General features: G+C 49.1%; 1 protein-coding gene across 4 annotated transcripts in view; it reads right to left on the reverse strand.

Moving 5' to 3' along the window:
* TPR (translocated promoter region, nuclear basket protein) overlaps positions 1-17457 on the reverse strand; it is a 2097972-nt gene that overhangs the window by 398330 nt on the left and 1682185 nt on the right. For all 4 annotated transcript variants that reach the window (XM_069641376.1, XM_069641377.1, XM_069641375.1 and 1 more), the window contains one exon: positions 5964-6054. In XM_069641376.1, the coding sequence (XP_069497477.1) occupies positions 5964-6054 (91 nt within the window). The remainder of the gene's footprint in view (positions 1-5963; positions 6055-17457) is intronic.

Consider the following 17457-nt stretch of genomic DNA (forward strand, 5'->3'; position numbering starts at 1 on the left):
AAGATATTTGCTGCCCTCTCTCGGAAGGCCTTCGGGTGCATGGACTGGCATGACCTGCAATCTTGGGTGTCACGCTCCTCACCCAAGCAACAAACAAATCCGGTGCAGATCCAAGACACACATTTGCCAGGCTGAAATTCACACACTGATTGATGCCAGAGGCCTTGGACAAAGTAAGCATGGTGTATGACCAGTGAATTTTGATCAGCAAACAGAGTGCGCTGAAAAAAGGAACAGAGGTCATGGAGCCGCTACATATACTGTCCCGGATGTCAAATCCTGCATATGGCGTGTAGAGGCGGACCGAGTCGACGCAGAGTAGCGCTGCACCCCATGGTGGCGGAAACATATTCAGATAACAGCTGTACTGGGATAGGGATATCATAGATGAGGAATCTGTGGGAAGAAAAAATCCATTATAAATTAGTCATCACAAACCAGTGAACAGTTGGGGGTCGGCAACTTACGGCCCTCCAGTTGTTTTGGACTATGATTCCCAAGATCCCTCACCATGGACTAAGCTGGCTAGGGCTGATGGGAGTTGGTAGTCCAAAACATCTGGAGAAACAAAGGTTGCAGACCCTGTGAGTTAGGCCGAGTGATTCCACTGAAATGGATGGGAAAGCTGTGAAAAGAATAATTCATTTAAATACAAAAAAACAGCAAAATGCAGAATAAAAAATGCAAATTAAACAGTTCAAATACAAGGTTTTTAGCTCATGAATAGTTTTGTTTTTTTTCCTTTTTTTGGTGCAATTTACAGTACTTTTTTTATATGGCATTACTTATCGCACATATGTCAAACACATGGCTTAGCATGTCTGATCCCTGGAGCGGAAATCACATTTTCGCTGCCGGGAACAAATCTGACTTTTGCTCCAGTAGACTACCATCAGGAGACCTTGCCACCCCTAAGCTCCTCTCAAAAATGCAGAAAGTAAGGAATATGTTACTTATCTGTAACTCCTGTCCTGAAGCATTGGTACCTTTCATAGATTCACATGCTGTGAGAATATTGCCGCTCAGGCTTGGAATCGTCAGTAACAGTGCAGTTTATTTTTAAACTGAAAACTTGTTACTTTAGTGCTTCATTACCGTCATTTTGTGTCATACTGCCCTTAACCAATAGGAAAGGCTCCTTTAGATGCACCCCTACTAGCCATACTCAGATTTTGGCAAGCAGACAAAGTGGTAGTATGAGACAAGAAAACAGAATAACTCAGTGGTAGGCGGGAGGGTCGCATGCAAATATATGAAAGATGCCAATGCTGGAGAACAGGAGTTACAGGCAAGTAACTTATTCCTTCTACAACATTGGATCTTTCATAGTTTCACATGCTGTGAACAGATTACAAAAGCAGTACCATACAACCAGAAGTGGCAAGCACCTTGTATCAACACTTAACAGAGGAGACATTGACCTTATGCAAACAGGTTACGTAGAACCAGCTGGCTGACTCTGCAGCAGGATCCCTGTCGGTGCAGGAAACATTTGTAAAAGTGTTGACGGACCTCCAGGTCAATGACATGCAGATGTCTAGTAGCTGAACCCAATGATAGGAAAACTATTGAAGCTCTTGTTGAATGACCCCTGGGTCTTCCCAGGAGAGGCCTGCCAGCTTGTTGATGACAATAAAATGCAGGATGAGATCCACCTGACAATGGAACACTAAGATTGCATTGCCTACACCACAGGGACCAAACGCCACAAAGAATGAAGAGGTCTTTCTGGAAGACGTTGCATGAGCGATGTAGTACTTTAAAGCATGTACATCATCCAGGGAATGTAGGGGTCGCTCTGCCCAGGATTACTAAGAAAACAGTCAAGACAGGTGGAAAGCTGCCAGGGCATTGGGCAGAAAGGATGGTTTAGTACGTATGATCACTGTGGACTTGTGGAAGGTAAGGTATGCGTCTTGCAAGAGAGCTTGGATTTCGCCAATTCTTTATGCTGAAGTGATGGTGATCAGAATAGAAGCCTTCCAAGACAGAACTTGAGTGAAGCTTTCGAAGGGAGTACAATAAGTCTTGACAAAACTACATTCAGTTCAAAGGACGGTGCCAGGAAGGAGGGAAACGAAAGATCTGTGATTAACTCCTTGACAAGCCGGTTGTACCAAAGATAATACCTGGAAGAAGCACGGTTGTACCGAGACACCACTGTGAGGTGCACACTGATGGCTGAATGCAACAACTCTGCCTCTGCTACCGACACTAGGTACAGCAAAATGTCCTTTAGTTGAACAGTAAAAGGTCCAAACTCTGTGATACACAACACATAGTAAACAGTTTCCATTTGCTCTTATGGCAGGAGAGTTTGGAAGGGGCTTGGCCAAAATGTCTTCTGCAGTCCTGAGGCAATGTGATGTAATAGGAACTCTAGGAGCAAAGGAGCCAGGTTGATTAAAGCTGGGTTGTGGAGAAGGACAGCCGACACCCACCACCCCTCCTCCCGCCAACCGTCCCATCTCTGGATAGCAGATCCTGTCGAGGATGACATTTCATGGAGGGGCAGAGGCTAGGTATTGGGAGGGGTGGGGGGTGTACAGGAATTCACCACCACAGTGGAGTGAGAATGCATCCCTCAGGGTCTCTGGATGTGGGAACCTGCTGGCAAAATACTTGCACCTCTTGTTCTGGAACATGACAAAGAGGTCGATGTTTGTAGTACCCCAGAGGCAAAATATCCAGACAAGCCGAGACTCCTCCAGCTCCCACTCATGGCAGGAGCAGAGTTACCGGGAGGTGCAATGGAATGGTGAAAATGTAGTGTTTCAGTGCCCAGTGCCACAGGGCTTGAGCCTCTGTTGATGGAGAGAGGTGGTTCCTCCTCACTTGTGGACATAAAACATTGGTGTTGGTGTTGTCTGTAAATATTTGCACTATTTGTCTGGAGATCTGCGGAAGGAATGACTTGAGCGGCCAAAAAAAAAACTGCTTTGAGCTCCAGAAGGTTGATATGAAGTCCCGCCTCTCTTCACTCCATAACCGCCTGGCATGAAGGCTTCCTGTATGTGCAGCCCAGCCCTTTAACAAGGCAGAAGTCACGTCAATGACTTGGTGAAGGGGTAGACGAAACGGAACTCCTTGACCAAGGCGAGAGTGGACCGACCCCCATTGCAGAGGCTTCTTGAAGAGCTCTGTCAGTAAAATCTTGTCCTCTCAGGAACCAGACACGTGTCACAATCTGGCATCTAGAAACTCTTGCAGTGGATACATACGGAGCCTGCAGTGCTGGGTATGGGGATGCAAGATTACAACATCCCAAGACGGGACTACAGGAGGCAGACAGGAGCAGCTGGTAAGTCAGAGTTGTTGCACCTTTGTGAGAAGGGCTGGACCAGCTCCTCCAATGGGGATGCCCTGCAAGATTGTGTGTCTAGGCACGCACCAAAGAAGAGAGCCTGCTGAGATGGGTCAGAGGATTTTGAATAATTGACAGAGAATCTGAGAAACTGCAGGCACTGAATGGTGAGAGTGGTGTGTTGTGCTGCCATGTCGAACAATTCTGCTTGCACTAGCCAGTCGTCTAGATAAGGGTAGACGTGTGCACGGTTGGTGCAGATGGGCCACTACAGGAGCCGGGCTCTTGGTGAAAACCCTCGGGGAGAACGGAGCCCTATCAGTAGGGCCTTGAATTGGTAGCGGCGACCTGCTACCACAAAGCTTAGGTAGTGGTGGTGCTTCCGGTGGATAGGATGCCAGAAAAACAGTACCTGCTGCAGTATTCCCCATCTTGAAAGTTTGAGCCTCTAAGAACTAGTTTTGCAATCAGAGGTCCAGTATGGGCCCCTCCACCTTCCCGACATTTTCCTTACCAGAACATACCTCAAATATACTCCTCCGCCTTGCTGGCTTCGTGGGAACCTTCTCAATGGCACCCTTGGATGGCAGTGCTTGGACATCCTGCTGTATTAGCTGCACCTGCTGTTTTTGGCCGTGGAGGAATGGTGGGCAGCCATCTGACAAACTCCAGCATGTGACCCTGCTGGAGAAGGGATAGCACCCACTTGTCGGTGGTGATGTTATGCCAGTCATGGATGAACTGAAAACCCCCGGCACCCCACACTGGGCTTTGAAAGTGGGGAGGCTGGACCTGAGGCCGGTCAGGTTTGCTTCGCCGGTTGGCCCTTAGTGTGGGCAGAGCCTTGTTGGCATTGATTACCCCTGTAAACTGGGGCTTTGTTCTTATCAGTATCCGATGCAGCGCAGGAAGGGGACTGGTAGAGCGATGATGGGGACTGGTAGGAAGTTTGGTACTCCCGTTTAGTTCTAGAGAAACAGGATTTTCCAGAACGAAAGGACTGGCGCCTCCACTGCAACATGCCCAGTGAGCATGCAGTGTCCGTCTTATTGGCTACCAACGTCTCAACAACCTTTTTGCCGAAAAGATCACCGTCATTGAAAGGCATGTCAACCACTTTCACCTGCACCTCAGGTTTGAAGTTGGTAGCCTTGAGCCAACCTAGTCAGCGAACTACCGCCCCACTCCCCAGCATCCAGAAAACCCTGTCCGCAATGTCCACAGAAAGATTGCATGATCAGATGGTGGTACCTTCCCTAACAAGACAGAAGACCTCCAGCTTTGTCAAGTCGGAGGAATTCTAGAATGTGGGCCATCTTAAACCACATCTGTCGTACCTCGAGAGAATAGCTATGGCATTGGCCGCCTTGATGTTTTGGCGGCTGTAATAATCGCACTCTTCATGAACGCATCAAGACCCTTCCCTCCTTTGTCCGGGAGAACTGTACAAGAGTGGTTGGCAGAACATTTACGAGCCACTGGGGACAGCACAGTCTGGGGTTGGTTGCGACCTAAAGCACATAGGGGCTATGTCTGGTACCTTATATTTTTTGACAAATCGCCTTCTTGGGAGAAGAATAATGGTTTGTCATTGTTAGCAAGCAGTTTTCCCAGGTGTCTTCCAGTAGGGGTTCCGAGCGTTCCCTCCTCTGGTACGATAGGCTGTCCTTTTTCTGTTCATCTGGTACTAGGCCAATCATCTTTTTTGCCCGAGACACATCAAGGCGTGGAAAGAGCATATTTCGTCTGGGAGAGAATCTCGAAAGGTAATTCATCTGTGCCCGTATCCGTAGTGTGTATGGAGAATGTCACCTGTTTGTCAGCGAGATTTTCAGGCACCAGAGGGTGGGGCTCGCTCGTAAGACAAAGGGGGTGCAGGTCGGCCACTTAGTCCAGGTTGGGGTGTCACAGGGTAGCTGCATCCAACAGGTTGAGGTGTTCCACAGTCAGGCAACCTGTACTGTAGTGCTAATACTAGTGACTTCAAAGTGTCCGGAATATCCAAGTAGATGTCTCTAAGCACTGCATGGGTTGAACGGTGAAGAGCCCAGGCCAAGTCAGAGCCCTCAGCTGCCCCCAGTGTCATGGACCATGCTACCAACCTTCGGTGACAGTTTCGGAGGGTCTTATTTGAGAACGTTTGGCAGGTATCGCACTACTGTATGCAAGCAGTAAAGGTAGTTGTTGTAGAGACCCTCAACGAAGACCTTTTTCAGCCTGGCGCAGGCCTTGAAATGACTCTTCCACTTGAACTCAGCTACAATGTAGGCCTAATTGCTGGAAAAGAGTCAGAGATGATCAGCCGGAGAAGAAAAACTACATTGTCGGAGCAGATCTTTCAATTTGTCAAAATGTAAAATGTTCTCTGCACAAAACATGCAGTAAATGTGAAGATGGTTACCAGGGGTGGAAATAGGGGAGCCTTTCCTATTGGTTAAGGGCAGTATGACCTAAAATGAATGTAATGGAGCACTAAAATTGAATAAACTGCTCTATGTTACCAAGGATTCCAAACCTGACTGCGTATATTCAAAGTATGTGAATCTAAAACATCCAATGCTGGAGAAACACATTAATATTTAAAATAACTTTCATAAAGCGACCAATTGAAAATATGGATCCAAATAATTGTGGTCCCTTTAGAGGACTATACACTTACCACTATTTTGAGAATCTGCTGCTCTCTGTGTGCCTTCACCACACACAGTGCTTCCTTCAGTTTCGGTTCCGGGATCAGTGCCTGCTGTATCCTAAGAAAAAAAAATACATAGTTAAAACCATTAGCTACTTAACGAAATTGAATAAAAATTAAAAAATATGAGGTCAAGGATAAGCAGTTGGCATATTTTTGGTGCAGGGGACAGAGTTCAATTTCTGCTCCATGCCAGAGGTCCTGCCTCCACCCATACGTTAGTAGCAGTTCCCATTTTTATTCCAATTATTTGATCCTTATCTCATGCATATTAATACACTCAAACCTGCTAAATAGGGACAATCTTCACACATTAAGAACAAATAACTTATGAAATGTTCTGATTAATTAATAATTCCTCCCACCTTCCTAGATTCCTCATTTTAGAAACACCCTCCAATTTTAGTGTGGCCAAGAAAGTTTTCAGTCAATAAGGGGCTTCAGAAGTGCAGTTCCGCAGAAAGCCATGACACTGTACGCGATGCCATAAGTGGTATAACTGGAGCAGGCAGTGCTCCATGACCTACGTTCAACCCAGTTTTCCACACACTCAGAGGTTGGGGACACACAAATACCAAAGGCTAGGAGGGATAGGAAAGATGGTGAGGAGTAAACTGGGGGGGAAGGGCTAATCCAGCCGAAAGAAAATTATCAATGGTATCAATGGTAATACATTTGTTCCCTTAATGGATTCCTTCCTTATACAGATTCCTCATTTTAGATTACCAAAGCAATACAGAACCTGAGGGAGAACAAGCAACCAACACATATGTAGGGCAGACCTCCAAACAATCGGACAGAAAAAATGCAAACCTATAGCGGGGGGAAAAGCTTGATCCACCTTTTGCAAGGAAAATAGTTTGTTAGGTAAGAATTTGTAGAGTCCAGCTGGTGTGGGACTTTACAGGACATCTCTTAATATAGGCCTGTACTACACAAGTTGATAGTGTGACTGAGCTATCTTAAAGAGGGGTAATGTGAGCTGTAGAGCTTCACAATTAAATCAGTAAATACAGTTATCCAAGTAAACACTTAAAGTTATAGTATAAATATTTATTTACACAAAGGATAAATAGAAAATCTGTAAAAAGTAGCAAATAGTAATACCAAAGTTAGGATTAAATTTCAACAAGAGCAATAAAGCAGGTGAGTAACTTTTCATATGTTATACATATTCCAGCATATTGAGTGATGTCATTTGAGGTCAGTAATAACACTTCTTAGTGATCATTGCAATATTGAGTTATAAGGGGGGAAATGTTAGTTACATCAGAACATACTTTGTACTTAGAAAAACAGTTGGATTCTCCCAGAGGGATGTAGGCCATCTTTTATCCCAGCAATAATAGTGTTCAACAATTAAAACCTGTAAGGGAACAAGCACTGCCAAAGCCAATAGGTTAAAAGGGGGCCTTTAGGGAGCCAGGACAGCCAAAGTTAATGGGCTAGTTCAAAGTTCTGAAAATGTTTTTTAAAAGTCAGTAGTTCAAATAGAAAAATCACAGCCTCCTTGAGGAGCCTCTTTGAAGAAGCACAAGCAGGAAGGCCAGTGTAAGTGACTGGAGGTCAACTCAAAAGTGTGTAAAATAGGAGCCACCAGGGGGCGCTGAGATGAGCTGAAGCCCCTCAGCCGATCTCCTCCACCGGGCGGCCTTTTTTTAGTTTCTGGCCCCCCCCCCTGCCCTGCTTGAACGGTGCCTCGACCCCCCCCTGGTGCTGTCCGAGGTGGTGGAGAGTGGACTGAGCGCGGAACCGGTGTTCTGCAGTGCCGGGAGTGCGGGGATTGAGGCAGCGCGAGGAGGCGGCATTCAGGGTGAGCCTGAGCCCCGACGAAGGAACCGCGCAGGTCGAAGCAGTTTGGCGGTGGGGGAGGGGCTGAGGAGTTCCTGGCGGGCCATCGGCCGGGTCTGTGCTCCCCCTGCCCGGTGCAAAGTGTGCCTCAGCCCTCCGGGGCACTACCTGAAGAGGTAAAGAGGTGAAGAGGTGAAGAGGACTGCGAGGGAGGACCTGGTGCCACGGAGTGCTGGGTTGCTGGGTGAGTGCGACTCCGGACGGACCCGAGGAGAGGTGGTCTGTGCTGGTCTGATTATCAGCAAGGGAGCCGCGTGGTGTGCAGTGAATCGGCAGTGGGGGAGGGGCTGGAGAATAGCTGGGAGGCTCTCGGCCGTGTCGGTGTGCCCCCCCACCCCTCTGTCTCGTCAGAGCGGCACATTGGTGGACAGACATCATGCTGCCGTAGGTGGCGGACTGTAAGCAGAGGGAGCTGGAGACAGACTGCCGACGGATGTTGGCCGGAGGCAGGGTTGAAGTGTGGCCATCCGTCTGAGAGGTGGCAAGTGTGTGGGGAGCGCTCTCCGTGGTTACGCTCCCTGTCTTGGTCCCTGGGGAGGTGAAGATCGCAGACGTTGTGGAGCACAGCTCCGAGGGGGTTTGTAGTTCGTGGATTCTTCATGGTGGATCTCTCGGGAGCTTCTGTGTGCATCATCATCGGTGCCCTTCTCCCTCTCACATTGTCCTGATGATAGCCACGTAAGGGACCTCTTGTGGGGCTCAGGCTGAGGGGGAGTTGCTGTGGCCTGGAGGTGGGAGTGAAGTCCCGGTCCTTCCCCTGGGGGCACTTACTTTCAAACATTGTGGCATTTCTTGTGTCCCCACGTCATGGCCTGCTTTCTTGCGGCTCCCCAGTATCAAAGTGCCCCGGTCCTGTGGGCTCTGAACAAATATGGCCAGAATTGAGATATTGGTCCCTCCGGGTTCCGGCCAGTGCCATCTTAATCTAGAGGGGCGCGCTGGCACTGTAGGCAGAAGGTTTGCCTTGGTTCCTTTATTCTTTACTTCTCCTCCCATTAGAAAATTAACCGGGCTCCTGGAGGGTCTCTGTTGAACTGGACCAGTTTTTCAGGGCCGTTCTTAAGGGAGACTTACCTGGGTCTTTGGCCCCTAGTTATTATCCTGGAGCACGACTGTGGATGCACTGAGTGAGGGCGCTACAGAGATTCCGACGGTCAACTCAGGATCCGAGGGAGGACAACACTATGCATGACTCTGGCTGGCCAGAAGATGTAGACACCCAGGATATGAGCCGCAGTATGGCAGCTCTCCTCGAGGAGATCTGAGGTTTTCGAGCAGATATAGTGAAGAGACTAGATTCCCTGGATAAGAAGGTGGACAATGTGGAGGACCGGGTCCAAGCCCTTAAGGCTAACCAACCCTCTGTGGATCTCTTTGAGACTCAGTTCGACCTACGGCTGGCAGAGCTGGAGGAGGAAAAGATTGTGCTTAAGCTAGACGACTTGGAGAACCGGGAGAGACGCTCTAACTTGAGGTTCCTTAACATACCAGAGCAGGAGGGGGAGGCGCAGGTGGACATTGAGCTAAAGGTCAAAGAAATTATAAGCCTTTTGTTTGGAGGAGAGAACACTAATGTCCCTACCATCGACAGAGCTCACAGGGCGGGGGGCCGCGTTGGGGGCCCTCGCTCCGTCCTGGTGAAGTTTCATTACTATCGGGAGAAGACCAAGATATTGGAGCTGACTCGTAAAAGAAGTTCGATTGACTGGAATGGCACCAAGATCTCCATTTACCAAGACATCTCTGCGTTCACACTTGCACGCCCGAGACTTTGTGGGCCATTAACGATATGGTTGCAGACTAAAGGAGTGCGTTATAGGTGGGGACACCCGTTCTCTCTCGCCTTTGAACTTGACAGAGATAGACATGTTCTCATCTCAGAGGCTGACATCAGGAGAGCGATGAATAAGCTGCTGAGTGATTCCCCCCCCCCCACAGGAACATGTCAAGTTGGTTGACGATCCCGCTAGGGATCCACATAATGATTCCTCGCAGTCTCTGGGAGGCGGCGAGTTCGGGGTCATAGGAAGTACAGGAATACAGGAAGATGGCGCCCCTGTCCCCGGGACAAGCAGCGACTTGAATGGGGGTAGAACCTTCAGTGACCTCCTTATGGTTCTGTTATTGAAATGTGCCTGTGGTAGATGAAGCGAGTTTCAAGCCTGATCTTAGTCTCTTAATGACTTTGTTGGTTGCTGGGGGGAACCGTTTTGTAACCGGTCTATCTTCTCTTTCTTCTTCGGATGAGGGGGGCCCAGAAAAGGGTGTGATTTTGAGTAGTTTTTCGCCCTGGTGGAGGCGATCCTTGGTGGTCTGAAGGCTCGACAGTCGGGTGTCGCAGTCCTTTCAGGCGCTCAAGAGTTGGGTGGATGGGGGGATTGGGTGGGACGGTGGGGTGGGGTTTGGAGCTCAGAGTTTCTCCGGTTAAAGCTACACTTTCTCTTTGTGCAGGAATCCCATTGGGTTAAGGGGAGGGAGCCCGCCTTCAAATCAAGGGCTGTTCAGCACCTATTTCGGGCGTCATATGGGGCAAAGAAACAGGGGGTTGTGCTCATGGTCTCTCCAGACGCGCATTTCTCTCCTAGGGCTCAGAGCAGATCTGGAGGGGCGTTTTGTCATGGTTAAGGGGGAGGTGAAGGGAAGGTTGTTCACCTTTGTGGGAGTGTATGCACCGAATGAAGATCAAGATGTGTTTTGGCAGGGGATGGGCGGGAAGATCAGGGATTTTGCAGAGGGGGCGATAACTGTAGGGGGAGATTTTAATATGGTGTTGAGTCCGGATAGAGACAGGAAATCTCCTAGACTGTGCCCGGACCTTAGATCCCAAAGGAGGTTGGCGGATTCTTTCCGAAAGGTTAATGAGAACTTGGGTCTTTTGGATGCTCACCCCGCTGTTGGTAATCGAGATCCTCTCTATACCTATTTTTCCTCCTTGCATCAATCGTTCTCTAGGATTGATTATGTACTAGTGGACTCCTCGATTCATGAGTACATTTCAGACTTCAGGGTAGAGGCCATCCCATGGTCCGATCACCACTTGGTTCGTGTCCGTTTGGGGATTTCCCCCGATGGCCCGGGGCAAGTCACGATGGATATGTAATGATTCTCTCCTACAGGATAGGGAACTACGGCAGTCTCTTCTAGATTCTATCGTCATTTTTTTTTCCTTAAATGACAATGGGGAGGTGGAGGTTAGAGGGGCTGGGATGCATTCAAAGCCACGATCAGAGGTGTTTTAATGGAAATGGGAGCTAGGAGGAAGGAGGACAGATTTAGAGAGGAACGAAAATTGAGCGAGCAGATTCTAGCTATCCAGCCGGGGGGTAAGATGAGATCGCAGATGGATCCAGATAAGCGGTAAAAACTCAACAGCTTAGAGCTAAACTATCCGCCCTACTTGTGGGGCAGACGGAGAAGAAACTTGCGTTCCTGAAGCAGCGGTATATGGAGAAAGGGGAAAAAGCAGACAAGATTTTAGCTTGGAGTCTCAGGGAACTTCGTAACAGTAGGCGAGTTAATTTTATATCCGACTGGGGAGGTGAAAAGTTTCTTGGGGCTGATCAAATTGCGGAACAGTTTAAATTGTACTACGAAAGCCTTTACGCTTCTGAGTATACTGGTGATGGGTCGGACGTGGATCGTTTTTTTGAGTCGCTTCCAATCCCCTGTCTACCGCGAGAAAGCTCAGCCTCCTTGGAGCTTCCAATCTCTCCTCAAGAGGTTATCGATGCTATTGCATCTCTGAAGAATGGTACCGCTCCGGGAGATGACGGATTCACCGTCCGTTTTTACAAAACATTTCGTTACACGTTGGCCCCGCACTTATCGAAGGTGTATAACTCGGCCTTGGATACTGGCCGTCTTCCTCCTTCCATGATGTCGGCTCTCATTGTGGTCATCCCGAAGGAGGGGAAGGATCCTTTGTTATATCAATCCTATAGGCTCGCCTCATTGTTAAATGTCGATGTGAAAATATTGGCCAGGCGACCAGGTTGTCTAGATTCATTCCCTCTTTGGTTCACAGAGACCAGGTAGGCTTTATTCCTGGACGGCAGGGTTCTGACAATGTTAGAAAAACAGTGGGCCTGATGTATGAGGTGTCCAAACGGGAGTCCGAGGCTTATCTCCTCTCGGATTCTGAAAAAGCTTTTGACCGCGTAGAGTGGTCCTACATGGGAAGGCTTCTCCGGAAGATGGGTATTGGTGACATGCTCTGCGGATGGGTTTCGGCACTGTACAATGCTCCCTCCGCGCGGGTTCTGGTTAATGGCTTTACATCCCCAAGCTTTTCGCTCTCTACAGGGACTTGTCAGGGGTGCCCTCTATCTCCCCTTTTGTATGCTCTGGCTATGGAGCCTTTTGCCATCGCGGTCAGACGGGAGGAGACGATTGCAGGAGTGCGATGTGGGGACTTTGACTTTAAATTGTCTCTTTTTGCAGATGACATCCTAGTGTCTGTCTGGGATTAATGACTCCTTACCCCGGTTGTTGGAGCTGATACGCGGTTTTGGAAAGTTTTCCGGGCTCAAGATCAAGGTCTCTAAATCCTGTATTATGTCCATGGGTAAGTGCGATAATGATATTCGTGATAAAACAGAGGTGTTTGGGATGCGAATAGAGGGTGTCAGTACTAGGTATCTTGGCGTCAATATTCCCAGGGATCTGAGCAAGATGTTTGAGGTGAATTTTCCCCCGTTGTTGGCTAAGTTTTGCACCGACATGGGTAGGTGGTCTCCCCTGACGCTCTCCTGGTTTGGGCGCATGGTTTCTGTGAAGATGAACGTGCTCCTCAGACTTCTTTATCTCTTCACTTCTCTTCTCTTCCTTGTATCGTTCCGGACTCCTTTTTTGGGTCTCTTTGAATGCGTCTTCTTCGCTTTGTGTGGGGTGGTAAGAGGGCTAGAATAAAGTTTGGTACCTTGACCCTCCCAAAGGCATTTGGGGGATTTGGCCTGCCAGACTTCAAACAGTATTACAAGGCGGCTCAGCTGCGAGTAATGCTAGGGCATTTGCGGGATGACCTTAGGACATACTGGACATACATTGAAGATGTGCAGGTTCACGCTCATAAGGTTAGGGACTTGCTCTGGGCCCCTCCTCGTTCACTGCTCGCTGCAGCTAGGTCCCATCCAATTCTATCTGTTCTTTGGGCGTTATGGAGACCAAGTAGAGACAACAAGCCATTATCGTCATGGAATCCCCCCCCCCCCCCCCCCCCGTCTTCATTGTGGGGACCACCGCTCGATTTGGGGGGCAGAGGTTTTCGAGGGACACAGATGGGGTCGGACCAGGGGGTTGAGAGGGCTGCACAACTATTTGACCAGAGAGGCTTTGTTGAATTTTCCCAATTGTTGGAGCTACTTCCGGAGAGGCCTCCTTCCATTTTCGATTACTTGCGGCTTAAGGGGATTCTTACTCAGGCAGGTTGGGTGGCCTCCCTCTCTCGTCCTTTGACCTCTTTTGAAAAAGTCTTTGTAGAGGCCAAGTCTAGGAAGGGGTCCCTCTCGAAAATCTATAATGTTTTAATTACGGCTGTCTTCGAGGTTAGACAGGCATACAGGGGTGCATGGGATGAGAGACTAGGCACAACCCTAGATGAGCGGGCTTGGGACTCTGTTTACCGGTCCATCTTTGGCGGGAAGCTCTATAGTGCAGCTATGGAGCATAACTTTCAAATTCTCTACTTTTGGCACCGGTAATTAGACATGAGCTCCATGTATATGCTAGAGGTCAAGGTAGCTCTGAAATGCGAGGAGCTTTGTTCGATCCCAGACACTGGTGCCTTCTCCATGCCTCCACATCATTGACCTAAATTGGTTACTCACCCCACGCACCTCACAGTACAAATCACAGGGCATTCTGCTTTTACTCCCCCCGGCATCTGCCCTCTCCCAGGACTGCCCTCTGCAAACGCACTAGTCAATCCAACACAGATTTACGGCTCTGATAGTGAGCATCTGGTAGTTCAAACAAAAGTACTGTGGGGCCACAGGTGTTCTAAATCTAGGAAGGGTTTTTAGCAGCTCCAAACCTCTGCTCTGCCTCCAATGAGATAGTCCTTCAAGGACCGGTGCAACCCTACACGGGCTTCGCGATTCACATTCACTTTGGCTTACATGGGCCTGCAGTGTGAAACAATGAAGGGTTATGTCTTAATTGGTAAAGTGACATTCAATTCTACTGCGTGCGATGGGACCGGGGATGGGTGAGTATTACTGCTGGGGCCTACATCTATTTTATAATTCCCTGGTACGGGGTCCTTGCCGAACTGGGCCTGGCACTTGGTGTGTGTTCATCCAGAGTGCAATTGGTGGTGTCTAGCTGCATACTAGAGCTAGGTGTGATGCAGTGGTTGTTTAGGGTCAGTAGAATGTGTGCAGCAACACCAGTGGCTTGTGCTAAATGCATTCTGGCGGCATTGGATTGACATTATGCGTGCAGCTAGGCTGAAATTCGAGGGGTGTAGCTAGGTCGTGCCTCCTTCCTGGTGAGAAGATCCAGAACCACTGGCAACTTGACTGGAGGCGACGCTGACAGGCAGGAGGAGGAGGTCTGGATACCAAATCTGCCTCTGCCATGACGGGGCGATGAGTATCATCTTGCACTGTCAGTGTGTTGAGGACTCCTGGCAGGGGAGGCAACGGAAGAAACTGTTACAAGAACACCCCTTCCCACAGGAAGGAGAACGTGTCCCCCAAGCTCCTTGGTTGGCGGAATCTGCTGGCAAACATCTAACATTTGGAGTTCGCCACCGTTGCAAACAGATCGATCCGGGGTGAAGGCGAAGATAGGGTCCATCTGGTCCTACAGAAGTTCCCCACTCGTGGCAGAAGCACAACTCCCTGCTGAGGCAGTCTGTGATGGTGTTCTCAACTCCCGCTAGGTGAAGAGGGACGAGGAACATCTCTTGCCCGACAGCCCTGTGCCACAAGTTCTGCGCTTCCTTAGAGTGCTGGGGATCGAGTACCCCAGTTTCTTCATATAGAACATCGTGGTGGTGTGGTCGGAAGATCTTCACCACCTTGCCCTTCTCCGCACATGCAATCTTAATCTCGCTCCCGAAATGTTGCTTACTTTGCTACTTCATCATGTGTTCTATTGTTAGTTGGTGCAAATAGCATAGTGGTGTGTTTGCATGTGTGTATTTCAGGGGAGCCTTATCCTGTTCCGCTTCCAGTGCCCGACAGGGCATGGAAGCTCCTTGTTTGACTGGTCCGATTGTTTTGGTGAAGATTGATGGGTGGTGACAGGCAGACCTGTCCCCAATACTCAGCATGTTATTGCATTTGTGCTTGCGGCGTCCATGGTTGGCAAAATGAAAGATAGAATCCCTGGTGTGTAGTTCTACTAGCACATTCTCTGGAAGTTGGTGTTACCTAAGAATAAGTGTTAGCATGCTCTTTGCTTTATACTAGGTATGTAGGATTAGCAAGGGAGGCTATTTCCTGCTATGGTAGCATATGCACATATGCAGGGTAGAGATTCTGTTCATAAGGGCTATTAGTGCTTGGGCTGTTAGTTTTGTTAGATAGGTTGCCAGTGGGTGATTGTGCTATATTCAAACAATGGTAGGTACACGCTTGGCAGGCTAACAGCTAGACGGCACCCGGTATCCAGTTTCGCTCTTACATTACCAGATGCAGAGGTTTTAGGAGATGGGTGCCTTCTTTGGCCGATTACGAAGTGCATAAGTGCAAAGCCTTGATCAGGCTCATGAGTATTACTGGTTCTTGGGTTATTATTCTAGCCCGATCTGTCCTAATTGATTGTGATAGGTTGCTATAGGCCTCGGTACATGAGGACATTCAAGCCAATGAGTAATACATTTGGGCAGGTACAGAACTTAACATGTGCCTGCTACGATTCAGGGTTCCAAAACTGGGCAAAGGCTCAAGGAGGTGGAATTGGAAAGAGTCAGGTTTGCCGTTCAGTGGCAGGGTCAGTGATCAGCGGGATACCATGCCAGGTCTTGGTTGTGGTGGAAGCTCGGGAGGCTCCCTACATTCCCCTGTGTGTATTAGGCGAAGAGCCAGGTTTTTGAGTGCCTACCGGAAAGCCATGTAGTCTTCGTTGTATCTAATGCAGGGAGGTTCCTCCAGTCCTGGCCGACTTGGAGGTCAGGACCACTAAGAGGAGGGCAGTGTTCGACCAAAGGGTGCAAGCCAGGTGGTAAGGCGCAATTTTATCTTGTAGGAATTTCGTGCCTGCTTTGTGCACTGCTCAGTGGGTAATACATAGGAATTTGAAAGTGGCCCTGCGTCCAATTGGGAGCCAATGTAGGGTGCGGAGAGCGGGCAAGATGTGGTCCCTGCATCACAGTGCAAGAAGCATTCTGGCAGCTGAGTTTTTCACTCTTTGGAGTTTAACTGGTAGATTGAGGGAGTTTGCATAGTCAAGTGTGGACATGACAATGGACATAATTGCAGCCAGTCTGTTGTGGTATGTAAGGTAGGGGAAGATACGCTTCAGGTCCATAAGGTGAAAGTGACAGGCTTTGGAAGCATTGATTAAGTGGTGAGACCATGTTAGGTCTGCGAGTCCATTGTGCAGCCAAGGTTTTTTACGGTGGCGGCAGTCGCGGGGGAAGGTTTTTGGGTGGGGGGGAGGGCGGGGAATGGTGGACGAGTGAGGGTTGCCAGGGAGTCTGGTGTGGGAAAAGAGCAGTTTTCCCACATACCATGAGATCCGCTTTGCCTGGGTTCAGGAGACGATGGTCATCCAGTGGTCAATGTCGAAGAGACATGCGGCTAGGTCAGGGCTTGGGTCAATGGCAGATTTAGGATTCACAGCATGATTTGTGTCATCTGCATAGTTTTAGCAAGTGAGGTTGTGTGAGCGCATGATCCTGGGGAAAGGGGTCAGGTAAAAGGTTGAAGAGTAGCAGAGAGAGGCAGGCACCTTGGGGTACTCCATTGTTTCCTGGGCGTTGAGAGGAAGAGAGGGAGCAAGAGGCGATTTGCTGTCCGAGAGCTGAATCACGTATTCCTAAGGAGCGCAGTCTGTCAAGGAGGATCATGTGGTTGATGGTGTCAAACACTGTTGAGAAGTCAAGAAGAATCAGAGCTGCGCATCCCTCAGAGAGTCACTTTGAGGTCATCCCAAATGGAGATCAGCGTGGTTTCTGTTCCGTGGCAAGGGCGGAACCCCGATTGTGCAGGGTCTAGGAGATTGATAGATTCCACAAAACTATTGAGCTGCAAGTAGGCAGTGTGGTCGATGAGTTTTGCCAGGAATCTGGTGTTGGAGATTGACCCGTGGTAGTAAAGGGTCGAGGGATGCTTTTTTAACCATAGGTTTGCCATGCGCAGTTTTGAAGGAATCTGCAAATTTGCTGGAGAGGAGGGAGTGGTTGAGAATGGACCCTGCCAGCTCTCATGCGGAGAGAGGCGGGACAAGGGTCCGGGGTGAGCCAGTGAGTCGGCTGGAGGATATTAGTTTTGCCAACTCCTTGCTCAAGAATGAAGAAGCAGAAGGACGGGTTCTCAGGGTGTAAGGGGGGAGGGTCTGTTAGCATGGGAGTAGAACGGGTAGATCGAGAGAGTTTGGCATTGATGGTGGCCGTTCTGTCTAGGGCTGTTTTGTGGAAGTGTTCAGACAGGTAATTGCACAG

This window comes from Ambystoma mexicanum, chromosome 1q, assembly GCF_040938575.1.
Source record: "Ambystoma mexicanum isolate Mex_15411 chromosome 1q, UKY_AmexF1_1, whole genome shotgun sequence".
Taxonomy (NCBI): domain Eukaryota; kingdom Metazoa; phylum Chordata; class Amphibia; order Caudata; family Ambystomatidae; genus Ambystoma; species Ambystoma mexicanum.